The sequence below is a fragment of the Lepidochelys olivacea genome, assembly GCF_965140295.1.
Source record: "Lepidochelys olivacea isolate rLepOli2 genome assembly, chromosome: 1".
Lineage (NCBI taxonomy): Eukaryota > Metazoa > Chordata > Testudines > Cheloniidae > Lepidochelys > Lepidochelys olivacea.
In genome coordinates, this window is record NC_140411.1 from 299,631,397 (window position 1) to 299,650,701 (window position 19,305).

The 19,305-nt window shown below is 40.4% G+C and overlaps 1 protein-coding gene across 2 annotated transcripts in view; it reads right to left on the minus strand.

Moving 5' to 3' along the window:
* Positions 1-19,305, minus strand: part of PDZRN4 (PDZ domain containing ring finger 4) — a 391,362-nt gene that overhangs the window by 51,212 nt on the left and 320,845 nt on the right. For both annotated transcript variants that reach the window (XM_084624876.1, XM_084624877.1), the window contains 2 exons: positions 5,274-5,527; positions 3,339-3,441 (listed from right to left, as the gene is read on the minus strand). In XM_084624876.1, the coding sequence (XP_084481002.1) occupies positions 3,339-3,441; positions 5,274-5,527 (357 nt within the window). The remainder of the gene's footprint in view (positions 1-3,338; positions 3,442-5,273; positions 5,528-19,305) is intronic.

Consider the following 19,305-nt stretch of genomic DNA (forward strand, 5'->3'; position numbering starts at 1 on the left):
TATTGTTCTTTAGCTTACCTAACTCTTCACCCTCCCTGGTATTTACCCCTTAACTTGCCCTCACAGCCTTCTTTTTGCTAGACTGAACAAGCCAAGACCTATCAGTCTTCTTTCATAAAAAAGTCACTTTATTCCCCTGATTATCCTAGTAGCTCTTCCCTGCACCTCTTCCAGTTTGAATTCATCCTTCTTGAACATGAGTGAACAGAACTGTATGCAGTATTCCAAATGAGATCTTATCAATGCCTTGTACAATAGCATTAATGCATCTCTATCACTACTGAAAATGCCTCACCTGATACATCCTAGGATCACATTTGCCTTTTTCACAGCCACATCATATTGGTGGTCCATAATCATCCTTGACTACACACCCTGATCTCAATTCTAATATGAGGCTTCCAACTTGTAGCAGAAACTGTTATTATTAGATCTTAAGTGCATGGCCTTGCACTTTTGTACTACTGAATTTCAACTCATTTCTTCCACTCTAGTCTTCAAGGTCATCCAGATCTTCTTGTAAAATATTCTGATCTTCTTCAGTATTGACAATATTTCCCAACATTGTATCCTCAGCAAATTTCATTAGCACACTCCTACTTTCGTGCCAAGGTTATTAATAAGAATATTGAATAAGACTGGTCCCAAGACCAGTCCCTGAGGAACTTCACTAGTAAACACCCGCTAGTCTGATAGGCCACCCTTAAGCACAACCCATCACTTTGTCCCATTTAACTAGTTCCTTATCTATCTTACAAATCTTGTGCTAATTCCCATCTTCCCTCATTTAACTAAAAAAATCCTATGTTGTACTATGTCAAACGCTTTACTGAAGTCCAAGTACATTAGATCTACTGCATTTCCCGTATCTAAAAATTAGTTATTTTCTCAAAGAAGGAAATCAGGTTATTCTGGTGTGATCTACCTTTGGTAAACTCATGTTGCATTATATCCCCCATTTACGTTCATGAATTCAATTATTCTTTCATCCATAGTTTGTTTTAAAGCCTTGCATGCTACCGAGGTCAGATTAGTAGGTCTGTAATTGCCCAGATCACTTTCCCCACCCTCCCTTCTCAAATATAGGTATGGTATTAATTATGCACCAGCTATATGGTATTACCCCTCCAAATAGACAGCTAGATTTATTAAAAATCATTGCTACTGGACTAGCAATCTCATGTGCCAGTTCTTTCAGTATTGTGGAAATTATTTGGTCCTCCTGATTTGAGTGCATTAATCTCTTTAAGTTTTCACTCCAGCTCAGGTGTGATAATTTTCATTTCTATACACTTATTTCCAACAACCATTACACCTTCATAGTCATGTTCTATATTATACTTTTGAAAATCAAATCAAAGTATTCATTTAGTTTTGGGACCACAGCTAGACTATTTTTGTCTTTAATCTTCCCATGTACACCTCACAGTGGTCCAACCTCATCCTTCCTTACTTTCTTTCTATTTATATAGCTAAAAAAAATTATTTATTTTAATTTCTATGGCAAGAGCTAATTCAGTTTGAGATTTAGCAATTCTCACTTTATTCCTACATTTTCTAACCCCTAAAATGCAGGACTCTCTTGCACTTAAAATTAACAGATTTGCGTGTGCAAATACTTTTCTGCACACTTAGGTGCGAGACTGTACATCCAAAAAGGAGTGCATATGTTTCTGGAGATGCATGTACCTCTTATGCTCACCATTGCCAATGGGTCCTTGTAATGTCACATCACCAGAACTGGAATTTAACATAGAAACTTAAACACAGGGGCTGGCTTTTGTTCTTTCCTGAGTTACAGAAATTGTGTTTGGAGTCTTTTTTGTTACAGGATGCAAGATGTAGTCATTCCCTCCTCTCTTGTTTCCCGAACAAATTATTCTCCTCAATGGAAGCCAGACAGCTCCTTTCCTATTTAAATTTCATGTGAAACATTCTTTATTTCAGTCATTCAATGGGTTTGCCTTGGGCAATTGAATCACAGCTGACAGTAAATTAATGACTATGATGATGTGATTAGTAGAGATTACAGGCTACTGAGAACCTGCCTGAGCATTTACCACTGTCATAATACTTATGCTGGCTATTATTAGGGATTAATAATGGTCATAAAAAGGACATGATTCCACTGTACTAGACTCTATATAAATGTAAAATCTGTCTGCATTTTTAATGTTTCACTAATATTCTGATAATAAAAAAGTTGTTTTTCCCATTTTAACTAGGTAAGATTTTTAAAATTTATTCTCTTTCTGGCTGTCTATTTTGCCATTTAAAAAAAATATTATCAGATAAAAGAAAAGGAGTACTTGTGGCACCTTAGAGACTAACAAATTTATCAGATAAATAGTCTCTCTGACAGACATAAGCCAGATCTGCTACAAATAAACACACACACTCAGTAAAGAAGCTAAAATTATATTAGCCATGTGGAATCGAAATAGAACATAAGCCCCAAGACTTTTCCGCTATTAGATATCAACCAAAGTCCAATTGGGAAGAAATAATGATTTCACTAATCCCTAACAATGATTTTTTGAAGAGTTCAAATACAAGTTTGTTTGTTCTGTGTTAGCTTCACCAAGTAGATTTATTTGATTTTCCATGTTCCTGGGGAAAGAACTTCAGTTTCCCCAGGTTGTAAGCAGAAAAGAACATAAAAAAGAAGAATATAAAAGTGAACAATGTGCCTATTTACCAAAGCTTTCCCAATCCATTTTATTTCCAAATGTCAAGCCGTTATCAGAAACCTTTAAAAGGTTTCTTTATGTACTATTAAGAGAGAGCAAATATTAGGAAGAAAGAATATTTTCCCTACTTTCATGAAAGCTACTTAATAATTTATATACTTGTTATTTAAAATACTGTACAGTGTATAGCTGAGCAAAGGATAAACATGGTCTAATAATAAAAAACACCATGCACTGTGTATACTTGCTCTCGATCCTTAAGGTGGTAGAAAAATTGCCAATTAGTTCTGAAAATGAGAAGAAAAAGTAATGACACTTCTAGTTAGTTTTTTAATTTCTGAAAGACTTTCTTCAAAGTGTCAAAACTGCAAAAAGCAGAGCAGTTTCCGTCACACAATATGGTATGTGTAAAATAAGCCCTTCTAAACTCACACATACGTGGCAAAAATCTGCTTCCATTTATACCCATGCAACAGTCCATGACACTGTACAAGTCTGACTGAGGGAGAGAATTTGCTCCAGTAATTAATTTTTTTTAAAAAAAGAGCATTCCTGCTTTTGTTCTTCTCACAGGACTTTGATATCAGCTCTGTAAATACAGTACCTGTAGTTGTAAAAAGAAATGCTGTAGCATGCCAATGATCTTACCTCATACTCAAAGTCCTCTGTTCTATCTGCATCAGCAGGAAGGCTGGAAAGATACTCATTACCTTCATAAAATTCATGCTCCACTGGGTGAAGAGAATGGCAGCTAAGTGGGACAAAGCAGTACAACAGGAATAGATGAGACAATAGTTTTTCAAATAAAAAACGATAAAAAAACTTCTCTGTAGTTTTCTCATCTTTGGAATGCTATTCTGAGTGATCTGACAGTCTGAAAGGAATACAACCAGGCAAGAGCCGGGGCTTTTCTCTTTTCAAACGCACAGAGACCAGTTAATTTCATTTTGCCAAGTATGGCACTAAAGGCAAAATTCTACTGTCAGATCCACACATGGTTATTTTGAAGAGTGAATGAAGCAGGGTCTGTTTTGAGCCAAACTGCTTAGCTGATAAGCTTTGGGATTTTTCCATACTCTTAAATGTGCTTAACTCCAGATACGCATGCCATCTCTACATGCATCCAAATATACACTTCAGATACTGGAGCAACATGAAGGGGCCTTTCTTAGCACAACATTGTACTAATCACATTTCTACCACATTAAATCTCTTAAATGAAGCCGATTTCATAATGATCACAAATTATTCCAGACCTTAAAGGAGTAACTTGTACTCTACAGCCTTCTTGAACATGGACTCAAAAGGCTGGCAAGGTGTGTTTGAGAAATTATACTCTTGAAAATGTCAGCACATAGGAACCTTGGATAGGTTTTGGACAAAAAGAAAGGGGTCTTCCCGAAATAAAATGAACGTATGTGTTGCCTCAGATACAAAGACTGCTATTACCTGAACCCTGATCACAAGTTACCCTGGTAGGATCTGCTGACGATCCAACCTGCCCAGAACGTTGTGACTCTGTATCTGTGACAAGGTGAAATGCGGTATACAGTCTGCAACACCACTCCTGTGCAAAGATCCATGGATCATTGGGAGTTCAATGGGAAATCTCTAGTATGATTGTGGTTTTGCCTGTAGCTAGTGGATGAACTGGAGGGGAAGCGTTGACAGACAGGTGGGATAATTCATGAGCTGAGGTCCAAAAGGATGGATCACTATTTTTGCATAAATACGCTACACTGACATTTAAATTCTGTACAATTTCAGAGGAAATATGAATCAATCAATAACTCATTACACACGGTTTGTCATTCAAGAGGCGGGATTTTATGTTTAATCTCTTTATATATTCAGTCACGTTTTGCTTTAGATAACTGCACCTTAATGTAATTAGTTTCCTTGATTCTCCTTTTGTGTAAGGGAGAAATGTACACAATGCCAACAAGCCAGCTCTCTCTGGGTCTTAACAAGCCTTTTGGCAGCTTTGGCTATAGTAACTATCTACCTGTACGGGGCCCACTGTTGGCATAAGCTTTTGATGAAGAAATAGTATGACGATGAAGTGATCAGAGCCAGAATTCCTTATTGCAGCTCTAATCCATGAATGAAGTTCAGGAGGTGATGCAGTGAAACAAGTGTGGGACTGTGGCTAGCAGTGACAGCTATACAGTAATGAGATGACAGTATTCCCGAGATGTTTTCTAGACAGAAAACACTACACTTAGTCATTTGTTAACATTTACTTTCTTGAAAATGAATACTTAATATTATAAGTTACCAATGAGTGCTGTCACACAGATGTAATTCATAAAGTCATGTGTGTAAAAAGAGCTGAATATGGATGAGAACTTAAAAACTGGATGGTGACAGACCGCAAATCCCAGTGATGATTGAACTTGGTGATATTCTAAAATAAGAGAGCTTTCAATCATGCCTGTAGCTGTTACCATTGCATCACACTGTCTGTACAGACATTCTCGTCTTCAGAGTGACACACACACAAAGAGTGACAATCCTGGAATCTTATTATATAGATAGTATATGAGGTTGGCTGGAAAAGTGATAGAGAAAGGTAAACCATACCTGTCTGAAAGCAGAAAGGGACAGATATCTGGTACTGGAGGTGTAGATGGCCTAAGCTTGGCGAGAGCCATAATGTGCTCAAAGGTGATGTCGGTCTGAGTGCTAGCATCCATAAGCTGAACATCCTGTGAGCTACCATGTGTTTTATTAATGGGTGCTCTCCGTAAAACCTGAACTACAATTGGTTCCTTGGCATTCCGAAAAGCTTCCACTGCCTCTTCGTGAGTGGCCTTGGAGAGGTCCTTCCCATTGACCTAAAGGAAAACAGAACATTACACAAATTAGGACTCAGAACTGAAAGGGCTTATAGAAACAGGAGTATAAAACGTGTATCATAAGTGATTTGTAGAGTATATTAAATCATATGCTGCTATCTACTGCAATTTTCTATCGTGCTCATGCAAGAGAGGAGATAAGGGTTGGGTGGGAAAATAACTTCTTTGGCTTTTGCTAGAAAACAAACTGATAAAACTCTTACAACACAGTGCAGGTGGATTCTGAAAGAAGCAAAAATTAAGTAATACATTTTTAAAACTCTAAGGACATTTACAATTCCATCTCATAAATTATTTGTCTGGTTTATAAAATATATATGAAAAAGTGGGGTTTTATTTTGTTTGGTATTTCAACACCTTCTGTAACATCTGAATGTAACAAAAGGTTTCTGACAAGTATTGTTGTTAAAAAATCCATCAATAAGGGTGTCTGAGATATCTGAAAGGAAACAAGGCAGATTGTAAATGTTTTGTCACTTATATGCCATTGCCATTATATTGTCAATTAGATTGCAGATAGGAAGATCCGATGACACAGTCAGCTGCACTAATTGTCCTTTTACATGTATGGAAATCCAAGTCAAATCCAAACTAAAGAAGATAAGAAAAAAGAAGTTTTAAGTGCTGCAGCTGTGTCGCTGTAGTTCTGTAGTGTAGATGCTTCTTACAACAATGGTAAGGATTTTTCCATTGAGGTTGGTAATCCACCTCTCTGAGAGGTGGTAGCTAGGTCTGTTGACCTATCTGCTTCTACAGTAAGGGATATGGTCAACCTAACTACTTTGCACATGGCATAGAATTTTTTGCAACCCTGAGCGATGTAGCTAGGTTGACCTAAGTTTTAGATGTAAACCAGGCCAAGGACAATTGTTTGACAGGCTGTGAGGCTGAGGATGAGTATTAGATTGGTCTACACTTGAAAGTTTTGCTATGCTGATTAGGAGTATGAAAAAAATCACACCCCCAGCTGACAGCTATGCCAGAAAAAGTCCCAGTATAAATTCAGCTCTACTGGCAATAAGTCCTTTTGTTAGGATAGCTTATATCAGTTTCACAAATGAAATAAGCTGTGTCTCCATTGGAAGGGTTTGACAGTATACCTCTGATGGTATATCTATATACCAACAATTTCTTTATGTTTTCACTACACTGGAACAACGTGAACCTTTGCCGCTGTAGCTGCACCCACACTAGGGCACTTTGCCAGCATAGTACAGTATAGTACATCAGTATTCCTATACCAGTGCTCCTCTTGTGTAGTGTTTGGAGTATAACACGGATAACTGCAAGTATGGGTGGTGTGTTAAATTCCTACATGTTCGTGTGTCTGGATTTTCAAAGTACGAGCACATCACTGAACTAACGTGCTAATTGGCCAATGGCTGTCAATAGCAGAGTTCTTGACCAAGAACATGTGCTATCACTGTACTGAAAACAGTACTTTGGTGAGATTCAGAGGTGATGTGAATGTTATTGTAAATTACAAATAATGAAACTGCCATAAGCCAGTGCAGGTGTGAGACGATATAATTTATCCTGTGAAGGGGTAGAGGGGGTGATTTTTTGTGGTAAGAAATGCAACCCACAAAGGGTTTAATCCCAGGTGCCGGCTTTATTTTACACCCTTCCAATAGAAATCTTCACTTCTATCCCTACAGAATATATGACTTATCACCTCACACTATTTGTACCATCCTAACATCACATCTGAATTTGGTCCAAGGACCAAAACATACAAACACATTGCATATATTTTGACATGAGGCCTGGTCTACACTACGAAATAAGGTTGGTATAATTATGTTACTCAGGGGTGTGAAAAATCCACATCCCCTGCGCAACGCAGTTAAACTGACCTAGCACCGTCTACACAGAGGTTTTACTCAACTAGAGATTTCTCCCGAAGTCTTCTCCCATCAACTTAGCGACTGCCTCTCGGGGAGGCGGAGGCTCTAAGCCCATATCAGAACCCCTCCCGCTGACACAGGTAGAGTCTTCACTGAAATGCTACAATGGCGCAGCTGCGCTGCTGCAGCATTTTAAGTGTAGACAAGCCTTAGCATTATAGGAAAAACCTATTATTTTAAGGTTGCCTAAAATTTTCCATTATAACCACCTGCTTTTAATTGCTATGACCTCTGACAAATGAACTATTTGGGTTGAATTTTTCCATGCTTAGTTTCTGCCTCAGGTTATTTTTTTTTCCTGGAAAGTTTTACAAAATCAGTGCAATGAAAAACAGAAAACTTTGTCCATGTAAAAACTCTGCCAGCACCACAGGAGCTTACCCATAGGCAGCTGACATCTGACAGTGGGACAGTCCTGAGGTCAAAGAACCATCTTTTCTGTTCCCATGAAAACCCATCCAGATTTATCTGAGTTACCAGGAAATCACCATTTACACATGCACAAAATTTTATGCCCTTACTCATTATGCCTGAAAGTCTGAACTCTTGCCATGCTGCAGAGAGCATTCTCCCTGTCTCCTGCATAATTTCCTAACAACTACAAAGAATCACAGCCCAGGCAATTTTCCACAATAAAATAGTTTATAGCCTAGGAAGGGAAAGAGCACTGACCTACACTACCTTTCTGAAACATAATACCAAACCTAAGTGCTTGGCTTTCGTATCTGTAAAATGTAGTATTTCAACATGCCACCTTTAAAAAGTGCTTTGAGATCTGTAGATGAATGAACACTATGAAAATACAAAGCAGATTAAGAAAACAAATAGCAACAAATAACTAAGTTTTCTGACTATTCCATTGGCCCCCACGACCTTCCCAGACCCAGAAGAGAATACAGGAATCCCTAAAAACCAGTGTTCCACTGATGTCTAGCAGATATTTCCTGAAGATGGAATTGCTTTGTTTCTCCATTTTTCTTTCTTTCAAATATCTTGACATTTCCAGACCAATTAACTGATCAACCAACCCAAACCCCCCTTGATAAAAGAACATTAGGTTGAAAAGCAAAACATTTGCAAAGTTGGACAATGCCAGATTTAAGGGAGCTTGTGTAATCTTAACTCTGCCCCTTTGCATACATGTATTATGATACAGTTTTTAATTACATGAACACATACAGCAGTTCAGAACATCCATAGGCATGTTCTCTGTGGTGTGGTGGTGGTGGGGATCATATGGAGTCCATGTGCAATGTAAAGATATCCTTCCTGCGGGAGAACCTCAAGAAGAAAGTTGTGGTTTGAATCCTGCCTACCCTCACATGGATGTGTGAGGGATCCATGGTATGATGTAGCAGCTACTCCGCAATGGCAAGAGCATATTGCTCCTACAGCTAGCTCAGATGCTACACAGTGGTGATGAGCACAGTACACATTCCTATATATATGTCCAGTATATATATGTACATTCCTAGATATATGTCCAGTATATATATGTCCAGTATACTAAAATGTCCAGTATCAGATATATCTAACAAAGGCGGCTTTAAATAGCACTTTAAATCTGGATCTTTTAGCCATCATTCAGTTCTACCTCTCCAGTTCCTTCCTTCTTTCAAAGCCATAGAAATATGCTCCCTTCAGGTGCTGTTCCCATTAGGGAAGTGGGAACTCCACAATTTTCACTGTAGAAAGTAATGTAAGCCCATTGAATAACTTCTACCTCTACAATCTGTAGGCTCCCTTCAAAAAGTAGGTTTCAGAGTAACAGCCGTGTTAGTCTGTATTCGCAAAAAGAAAAGGAGTACTTGTGGCACCTTAGCGACTAACAAATTTATTTGAGCATAAGCTTTCATAAGCTACAGCTCACTTCATCGGATGCATACTGTGGAAGTGTAGAAGATCTTTTTATATACACAAAGCATGAAAAAATACCTCCCCCACCCCACTCTCCTGCTGGTAATAGCTTATCTAAAGTGATCACTCTCCTTACAATGTGTATGATAAACAAGGTGGGCCATTTCCAGCACAAATCCATGGTTTAACAAGAACGTCGGGGGGGGGGGGGGGGGAGGAAAAAACAAGGGGAAATAGGTTACCTTGCATAATGACCTATTTCCCCTTGTTTTTTCCTACCTTCCCCCCAGACGTTCTTGTTAAACCATGGATTTGTGCTGGAAATGGCCCAACTTGATTATCGTACACATTGTAAGGAGAGTGGTCACTTTAGATAAGCTATTACCAACAGGAGAGTGGGTTTCTGGGGGGGAGGGGGGGAGAGAAAACCTGGATTTGTGCTGGAAATGGCCCAACTTGATTATCGTACACATTGTAAGGAGAGTGATCACTTTAGATAAGCTATTACCAGCAGGAGAGTGGGGTGGGGGGAGGTATTTTTTCATGCTTTGTGTGTATACAAAGATCTTCTACACTTTCCACAGTATGCATCCGATGAAGTGAGCTGTAGCTCACGAAAGCTTATGCTCAAATGAATTGGTTAGTCTCTAAGGTGCCACAAGTACTCCTTCAAAAAGTAGTTTCCTCTCTCCTGACCCTCCTGTACTAAACAGTTTTAATGTTTATAAATAGTCTCAGGACAACAAATTTAGTGATCACCCTTAAAAGTCAATGTTTGGCAACAAATACCATGTAGTTGGATCTGATCTATCAGAATTGTTCCTATTGTTAGTACAAGAAGTATACTATAATTGTCATTATGTGGTACTTCTTGGCAAAGGTTAGGCTGACTTCTAAAAAGTGGCCATTTTACCACAGATCTTTGCCAGTGGGAGGGTGGTGTGGGGTTTGGGGGAGAAGCATGGATAACATTTCAAGAAGTAAAATATAAAATCTTATTAGAATTCCTTGGGAAACCAACCAACCAACTTCCCTGTTTATCCACAAAAATCAATACTTATTGACGACTCGATGTCTAGTTGGCAGCTGGTATCAAGCGGAGTGCCCCAGGGGCATCTTTATTAATGATCTGGATGATGGGACGAATTTCACCCTTAGCAAATTCACAGATGACACTAAGCTGGGGGGAGAGGTAGATATGCTGGAGGGTAGGGATAGGGTCTAGACAAATTGGAGGATTGGACCAAAAGAAATCTGATGAGGTTCAACATGTACAAGAAAGTCCTGAACTTAGGAAGGAAGAATCCCATGCACCACCACAGGCTGGGGGCCGACTGGCTAAGCAGCAGCTCTGCAGAAAAGGACCTGGGGATTACAGTGGATGAGAAGCTGGATATGAGTCAGCAGTATGCTCTTGTTGCCAAGAAGGCCAATGGCATATTAGGCTGTATTAGTAGGAGCATTGCCAGAAGATCAAGGGAAGTGATTATTCCCCTCTATTCAGCTCTGGTGAGGCCACACCTGGAGTACTGTGTCCAGTTTTGGTCCCTCCACTACAGAAGGGATGTGGACAAATTGGAGAGTCCAGAGGAGGGCAACGAAAATGATTAGGGAGCTGGGGCACACGACTTACGAGGAGAGGCTGAGGGAACTGGGCTTATTTAGTCTGCAGAAGAGATGAGTGAAGGGGGATTTGAAAGCAGCTACGCTGTTGTCAGTGGTGGCAGATGACAGAACAAGAAGCAATGGTCTCAAGTTGCAGTGGGGAAGGTCTAGGTTGGATATTAGGAAACACTATTTCACTAGCAGGGTGGTGAAGCACTGGAATGGGTTACCTAGGGAGGTGGTGGAATCTCCATCCTTAGAGGTTTTTAAGGCCTGGCGTGACAAAGCCCTCGCTGGGATGATTTAGTTGGGGTTTGTCCTGCTCTGAGCAGGGGATTGGACTAGAAGACCTCCTGAGGTCTCTTCCAACCCTAATCTTCTATGATTCTATGATTATTCCAAGCAAATATACTTTACATACATTTACAATCATGTCATTTCCATACAAATTCTATGCCAAGCACCAATGATATTTCAAAATCATTTAACTATGAAATTCACAGCTTATTTTTATTGGCAACAATGTGGCTGACCTGTACTTTCATAAAAATGTTTATTTTCTCCTTGAAGTGAAGAAATCCATGACCTTTAAAATCCACTATCCTTTATGTGGTTTCCTTATAAGATGTAAGCACTGAGGATACAGAACACTTATTTTAATCATCACTTGAAGTTCATCAATACAGTTAGTTACTCTGCATAAAAGGTCATTCATTTTATAAATTCTGCCTTGCCCTGCAGAAGAGCTGTAGCTTAATTGCTCTATGAGGGCAGCCATCCTGAGCAGTTACCATCATTACGTGCTGAGAAGAGAGAATGTATTTTAAAAACTAAAACCAATACTATATACCCATTTTGGAGGTCTATTCACTTAGCTTCTTTAAGATCTTTTTTTATCTCCTGCATTATCCCCCATCCCAGCACTCTGACATAATCACTTTGGGAGCTGTAGATAGTTGAGCTCTTATTTACCGCAAGCCATTTACGGATTCTTAGCTGGATGATTAAATAAATTATTTGATTCTAAAAGGTTACTTTCAGTGGAAGCAAAGGTACTATTTTAAGTAGATAGGGAAATCAGTCACTTTTACAATCAACTCAAAAGACACAAGAATACATTAGTTGCAACAGATGGGCTAATTAATCTATAAGCAACTTGTGAATGTTAAATAAAGAATATATCTATCCACATGTAAACCACTGTCCTGTTTGATGAAGCTTCTGTTTAATGAACACTCTCTCCCTTTGAAAAAAACTGCAAAGCCAGGGCCACTTGTCAACAACTTCCCTAGAGTGACTGGTTGCCATTGCTTGGATGTTGGCCATCCCCTTTTGATTATCTCTCTAAATCCAGCCACATGCAAAAATTAATCAATATGAGAAAATAAACAAACAGTTTTTGTCTTTGATGCATAAGCAAATGCTTGAAAAACCAATTGACGCTGGCTGACTGCCATTTCTAAAGCCAGACACTGACTGTTTCACCGATTTATTTCCAAGCAGTGGTGGTTGGGGGAAAGTAAATGAAGGACAGATTGCCTCTAAATAATATAGGGAAAATGGGTGTAGATTACCTTTACAAATACTTATTCTAAAAAATATAAATCCAGGAACACCCACTATTCTCAGAGTACACATGTTTGTGATATAGAGATGAACTGCCCTTGCCGTAAGCCATTTTTCTGCTGTTACTGATTTCAGTTAGCAGTGACCACGGATCATTACTGGGAGGTTATATATGTTAATATCTGTCTCCTTCCTGAGAGTCTCATCTTTATTTCTCATTATATTTTTTAAAACAAAACAAAAATACAATTTCGTGAATTTAGTACTCATGAAAGGTGTCATAGTAACAGCTCTGGGGACTGTGCAGTCCACTATCCTCAAAACATGTTTGGCACAGGCAAGCTAAAATGCAAGAAAGACTACACAGAAACAAAATCCTTGGAAAGCATCCACTTAATTGGTGAGGCCAAAGACAAGATTAACTTGAGCATCCTGTTAACCTACAGTCCTCCAGACACAAAGGCTTCTCAGAGGAGCTAACAGAGATGCTGTCTGACATCATGATGAAGTTCACAAATCTCACTGCGTTGGGAGATTTCAGCATCCACACACACAATGACTCTGAAATCAACAGCACTAAAACTCCGATCCGACCTCACTAAAATTAAAGTTTCTTGCCGGCAAGCTCTGGACCTAAACACACATAATCCCCTCCTTCCAAAAGAGGGGCCCTGCCTTTTGCACAAGAAGTAGCAATGGAAATATTAGAAGCAATCAGGGCCACCACATGGGACTCTGCTCACCACCTTTCCTGTCTAATAAAATACAGCAGAGAACATCAGGGACCTCTAGTAACACAGCATTTGCACACCTCCTTTGAAGAGGAGATCCTAACTCTCACTCCCAAAGCAGGCAATAGTCCAGCAAAAGAAATCAGCACTTGACAATGGTGATCTTCCCAAGTACATCCCAGTACAAAACCTCCCTTTTTGGGCAAGCTACCCTGCAAGCTAGGAAATAAAGCCTCCAGTCCCACCTGCCAGCTACCAGTATCTTGGATCCTTCTCAGCCAGGTTACATGCCAGGACACAAAACAGAGATCATTTGTTGATGGTAAACTTCCCCATTGGATGTCTTGGCAGCATTTGGTGGCACTGATTATCAAACACTCCTGGTCCTGCCCTACCGATTAGGAGCTGCAAGGGTGCATGGAAATTCCTTTCACAGAAGCATAGATTCCAAGAGCAAAAGGGACCATTGTGATTATCTAGTCTGACCTCCTATGTAACACAGGCTATAGAACGTCCACAAAATAATTTCTAAAGCAGATCTTTTAGAAAAGCGTCCAATCTTGATTTAAAAGTTGTCAGTGATGGAGAATCCACCACGACTCTTGGTAAATTGTTCCAATGGTTAATTACCCTCAATGTCAAAAATTTGTACCTTATTTCCAGTCTGAATTTGTCTAGCTTTCAACTTCCAGTCACTGGTTCATATTATACCTTTCTCTGCTCGACTGAAGAGCTCATTATTAACTATTTGTTCCCTATGTATGTACTTAATTAATTTACCCCTTAACGTTCTCTTTGTTAAGATAAAGAGATTGAGCTCTTTGAGTCTGTCACTGCAAGGCATGTTTTCTAATCCTTTAATCGTTCTCATGGCTCTTCTCTGAACCTGCTCCAATTTATCCACATTCTTTTTGAATTGTGGGCACAAGAAGTGAGCACAGTATTCCAGCAGTGGTCATACCAGGGCCAAATACAGACGTGAAATAACCTCATTACTCCTACTTGAGATTCCCCTGTATATGCATCCTAGGATCTCATTAAGTCTTTTGGCCACAGCATCACATTGGAAGCTCATGTTCAGTTCATTATCCATCATGATCCCAAATCTTTTTCAGAGTCACTGCTTCCCAGACTGGAATCACCCAGTCTGTAGCTGTGGCCTACATTCTTTATTCATAGATGTTATACATTTACATTTAGCCTTATTAAAACATATATTGTTTGTTATTTTGCACACAGTTTCAGAGGCGATGCATGATGGGGGATATGATTCCTCCCAAATTTCTGAGTCTGTGGAGCTGCTCCTGCAAAACTTGCTCTGATTGGCCTGCCAGCCGGGGAGGGAGGCTCTGTCCTCCTGCTGTGCCTCTCCCCCAGGTCGTTTCCAGCTCGCTTGGTCTTTCTTCCTGGCAGTCAGGCCTGGGCAGGGAGCAGGGCGGGGCTGCAGTACAGAGCCACTTCTCACACTGGCCGACTCCATGAAGGGTTGCTGCCTCTGTGCTGTAGTTTGAATCCTTTGCCTCTTGTTCTGCCCTCTGTGGCAAAAGAGAATAACTTTTTTCCTTCTTTTTTATGGCAGCCTTTCCAGTCATATCCCTTCTTAATCTCCTCTTTTCCAAACTCAACATACCCAGTTCCTTCTGCCAAGCCTGGTTGGACATTCTTTTTCTTCAGCCTTGTGATAGCTCAAGTCCTTTCTCTCAGACTGAACCCAACCTGGTTGTGATGGGAACTGTTCCTCCATTTTCGGAACATTCACTTGTGGTATTCCATAAGCATCAGCCCAGTTTCCTATCCTATTTAATATCTGTTTGGAGCCACTGGGTTAGACAGCATGCTGAAACACCAGAAATATGCAGACAATGCCCAGCAAACTAGCTTTGCCATGGCATGTGTAATTAGCACCAATTCCTCAATCACCCAAATCTCAAAAAGCATCTTCCTGAAGCTGAACCCAAGCAAGACAAAAGTCATGCATGCAGGAAAAGGCAAGTGTTTAGAAATACTCGCCTTCTCGCTAACATCCCCCTCTGCTGAGGGCAACTATTTGCTGAGGATAGCCTTTTTGAGTCTTCAGTGCTTTTGGATACCCAAATAGCCACAGACATAGGTGCCGACTCCATGGGTGCTCCGGGGTAGAGAAAAATTAGTGGGTGCTCTGCACCCACCGGCAGCCAAGCTCCCTTCCCCCCCTCTTCCTGCCCCTCTGCCCCACCTCCTTCTCTCCCCGAGTGTGCTGCATCCCCATTCCTCTGCCTACCTCCCAGTATTTCCCACCCGGTCGCAGCAAATCAGCTGTTTGCATGCTCAGGGGTGGGGGAGGTGCCGTGGCACGCTCAGGGGAGGAGGCGGAGTCATGGCAGGGATTTGCAGAAGGTGTTGGAATGGGGGCAGGGAAGGGGTGGGAAGAGGCAAGGCAGCGGTGGGGCCTCATGGAAGGGGTGGAGTGGGGGCGGGGAGCAGAGAGGGCGTCGCGCAACCACGGAAAACAGGGGAAGTCAGCGCCTATGGCCATAGATATAGAATCATAGGACTGAAGGAACCTTGAGAGGTCATCTAGTCCAGTGCCTTGCCCTTGTGGCAGAACTAAGTATTATCTAGACCATTCCTGACAGGTGTTTGTCTAACTTGCTCTTAAAAATCTCCAATGATGGAGATTCCACAACCTCCCTAGGCAATTTATTTCAGTGCTTAACCACCATGACAGTTAGGAAGTTTTTCCTAATCTCCAACCTAAATCTCCTTTGCTGCAATTTAAGACCATTGATTCTTGTCCTATCCTCAGAGGTTAAGAAAAAATTTTTTCTCCCTCCTCCTTGTAACAACCTTTTATGTACTTGAAAACTGTTATCATGCCCCCCACCCCTCAGTCTTCTCTTTTGCAAACTAAACAAACCCAATTTTTTCAATCTTCCCTCATAGGTCATGTTTTCTAGACCTTTAATAATTTTGTCACTCTTCTCTGGACTTTCTCCCATTTGTCCACATCCTTCCTGCAATGTGGTGCCCAGAACTGGACACAATACTCCAGCTGAGGTTTAATCAGTGCAGAGTAGAGAGGAAGAATTAATTCTTGTGTCTTGCTTACAACACTCCTGCTAAAAAATCCTAGAAGGACATTCGCTTTTTTTGCATCAGCGTTCCACTGTTGACTCATAGTTAGCTTGTGGTCCACTCTGAGCCCCAGATCCTGTTCTCCTTCCTAGGCAGTCATTTCCCATTGTTCCTTCCTAAATGAAGTACTTTGCAATTATCCTAATTGAATTTCATCCTATTTACTTCAGACCATTTCTGCAGTTTGTCCAGATCATTTTTCATTTTAATCCTTTCCTCCAAAGCAGTTGCAACCCCTCCCAGCTTGGTATCGTCCTCAAACTTTATAAGTGTACTCTCTATGCCATTATCTAAATCATTGATGAAGATATTGAACAGAACTGAACCCAGAACTGATCCCTGTGGGACCCCACTCATTACGTCCTTCCAGCATGACTGTGAACCACGGATAATTACTCTCTGGGAATGGTTTTCAAATCAGTTTTGCACCCACGTTATAGTAGCTCTGTGATGGGAAACCCCCTTGGGGCTGCCAACTGATGTGCCAAGACTACTTCTGTCCCTGCTTTCCCTGCCAGTTTGGGACTCCAGCACCTTGTCTTGTTGAGCCAGACACGCCAGTCTGCTCCAACACAGACCCAGGGTCTGAACCATGTGCCCCAAAGCTGCAGACTAACTGAAAGCAACTTAAGAAGTGTTCCTGGCCTTGACACTCAGATGCACAACTCCCAGTGGGGTCCAAACCCCAAATAAATCCGTAAACTCATAAATTGTTCACCCTCTATAACACTGGTAGAGAGATATGCACAGCTCTTCCCCCCACCCCACAGGTATTAATACATACTCTGGGTTAATTAATAAGTAAAAAGTGATTTTATTAAATACAGGAAGTAGGATTCAAGTGGTTCCAAGTAGTGACAGACAGAACAAAGTGAATTACCATGCAAAATAAAATAGAACATGCGAGTCTATGTCTAAGAAAACTGAATACAGATAAAAACCACACCCTTAGAGAAATTCCAGTAAGCTTCCTTTTACAGATGAGTCTGCTTCTAGTGTGGGTCCAGCAATCACTCACATCCCTGTAATTACTGTCCTTTGTTCCAGTTTCTTTCAGGTATCCTTAGGGGTGGAGAGGCTCTCTCTTTAGCCAGCTGAAGACTAAAATGGAGGGGTCTCCCAAGGGCTTAAATAGACTCTCTCTTATGGGTGGAGACCCCCTCCTCTCTCCTATGCAAAGTCCAGCTCCAAGATGGAGTTTTGGAGTCACATGGGCAAGTCACATGTCTATGCATGGCTCAGGTTTTACAAGCAGCAGCCATTGCTTACATGCTACCTAGAATGTCCTCAGGTAGACTTCTTATGTGGATTGGAGCCCTACAAGATTCATTGTCCTTTAAGTGTTTCTTGATTGGGCACTTAATTTGCACATTCCTTTCTCAAGAAGCTGACCAAATGCTCTACTAAGGCTACTTAGAAATCAAGCAAGTATACAGCCAATATTCATAACTTCATGTACAAAAATGATACATGCATACAAATAGGAGGAATTTATTCAGTAGATCATAAACTTTACAGAGATATGTTACATGGCATACGCAGCATTAAACATATTCCAGTTATTTCATATACACATTCATAAGCATATTTCCATAAAGCCTTATGGGGTACACTGCCACAAGCTCCACTAGGTTGCATTTCCCTAGTTTGTTTATGAGAAGATCATGAGACACAGTATCAAAAGCTTTACTAAAGTCAAGATATACCATGTTTACTGCTTCCCCGCATCCACAAGACTTGTTACCCTGTCAAAGAAAGCTATCAGTTTGGTTTGACAGGATTTGTTTTTGACAAATCCATGCTGACTGTTACTTATCACCTTATTATCTTCTAGATGTTTGCAAATTGATTGCTTATTTGCTCCATTATCTTTCCGGGTACAGAAGTTAAACTGACTGGTAATTCCTTGGGTTGTTCTTATTTCCCTTTTTATAAATTGGCACAATATTTTCCCTTTTCCAATCTTTTGGAATCTCTCCTATCTTCCATGATTTTTCAGAGATAATCGCTAATGGCTAAGATATCTCCTCATCAGCTCCTTGAGTATTCAAGGATGCATTTTATCAGGCTTTTAAGATGACTTAAAGACATCTAATTTGTCTAAGTAGTTTTTAACTTGTTCGTTCCCTATTTTAGCCTCTTCTGATCCTACCTAATTTTCACTGGTATTCACTATGTTAGACATCCAATCATCACCAACCTTCTTGGTGAAAAACGAAACAAAGAAGTCATTAAGCACCTGTCATAAATATAAAGGGAAGGGTAAACTCCTTTAAAATCCCTCCTGGCCAGAGGAAAAATCCTCTCACCTGTAAAGGGTTAAGAACCTAAAGGTAACCTCGCTGGCACCTGACCAAAATGACCAATGAGGAGACAAGATACTTTCAAAAGCTGGGAGGAGGGAGAGAAACAAAGGGTCTGTGTCTGTCGGTATGCTGCTTTTGCCGGGGATAGAACAAGAATGGAGTCTTAGAACTTTTACAAAAAGAAAAGGAGTACTTGTGGCACCCTAGAGACTAACCAATTTATTTGAGCATGAGCTTTCGTGAGCTACAGCTCACTTCATCGGATGCATACCGTGGAAACTGCAGCAGTTTAAAGTCTTTAGACTTTAAAGTCTGCTGCAGTTTCCACGGTATGCATCCGATGAAGTGAGCTGTAGCTCACGAAAGCTCATGCTCAAATAAATTGGTTAGTCTGCTGCAGTTTCCACGGTATGCATCCGATGAAGTGAGCTGTAGCTCACGAAAGCTCATGCTCAAATAAATTGGTTAGTCTCTAAGGTGCCACAAGTACTCCTTTTCTTTTTGCGAATACAGACTAACACGGCTGTTACTCTGAAACCTGTTAGAACTTTTAGTAAGTAATCTAGCTAGGTATGTGTTAGATTATGATTTCTTTAAATGGCTGAGAAAAGAATTGTGCTGAATAGAATGACTATTTCTGTCTGTGTGTCTTTTTTGTAACTTAACGTTCT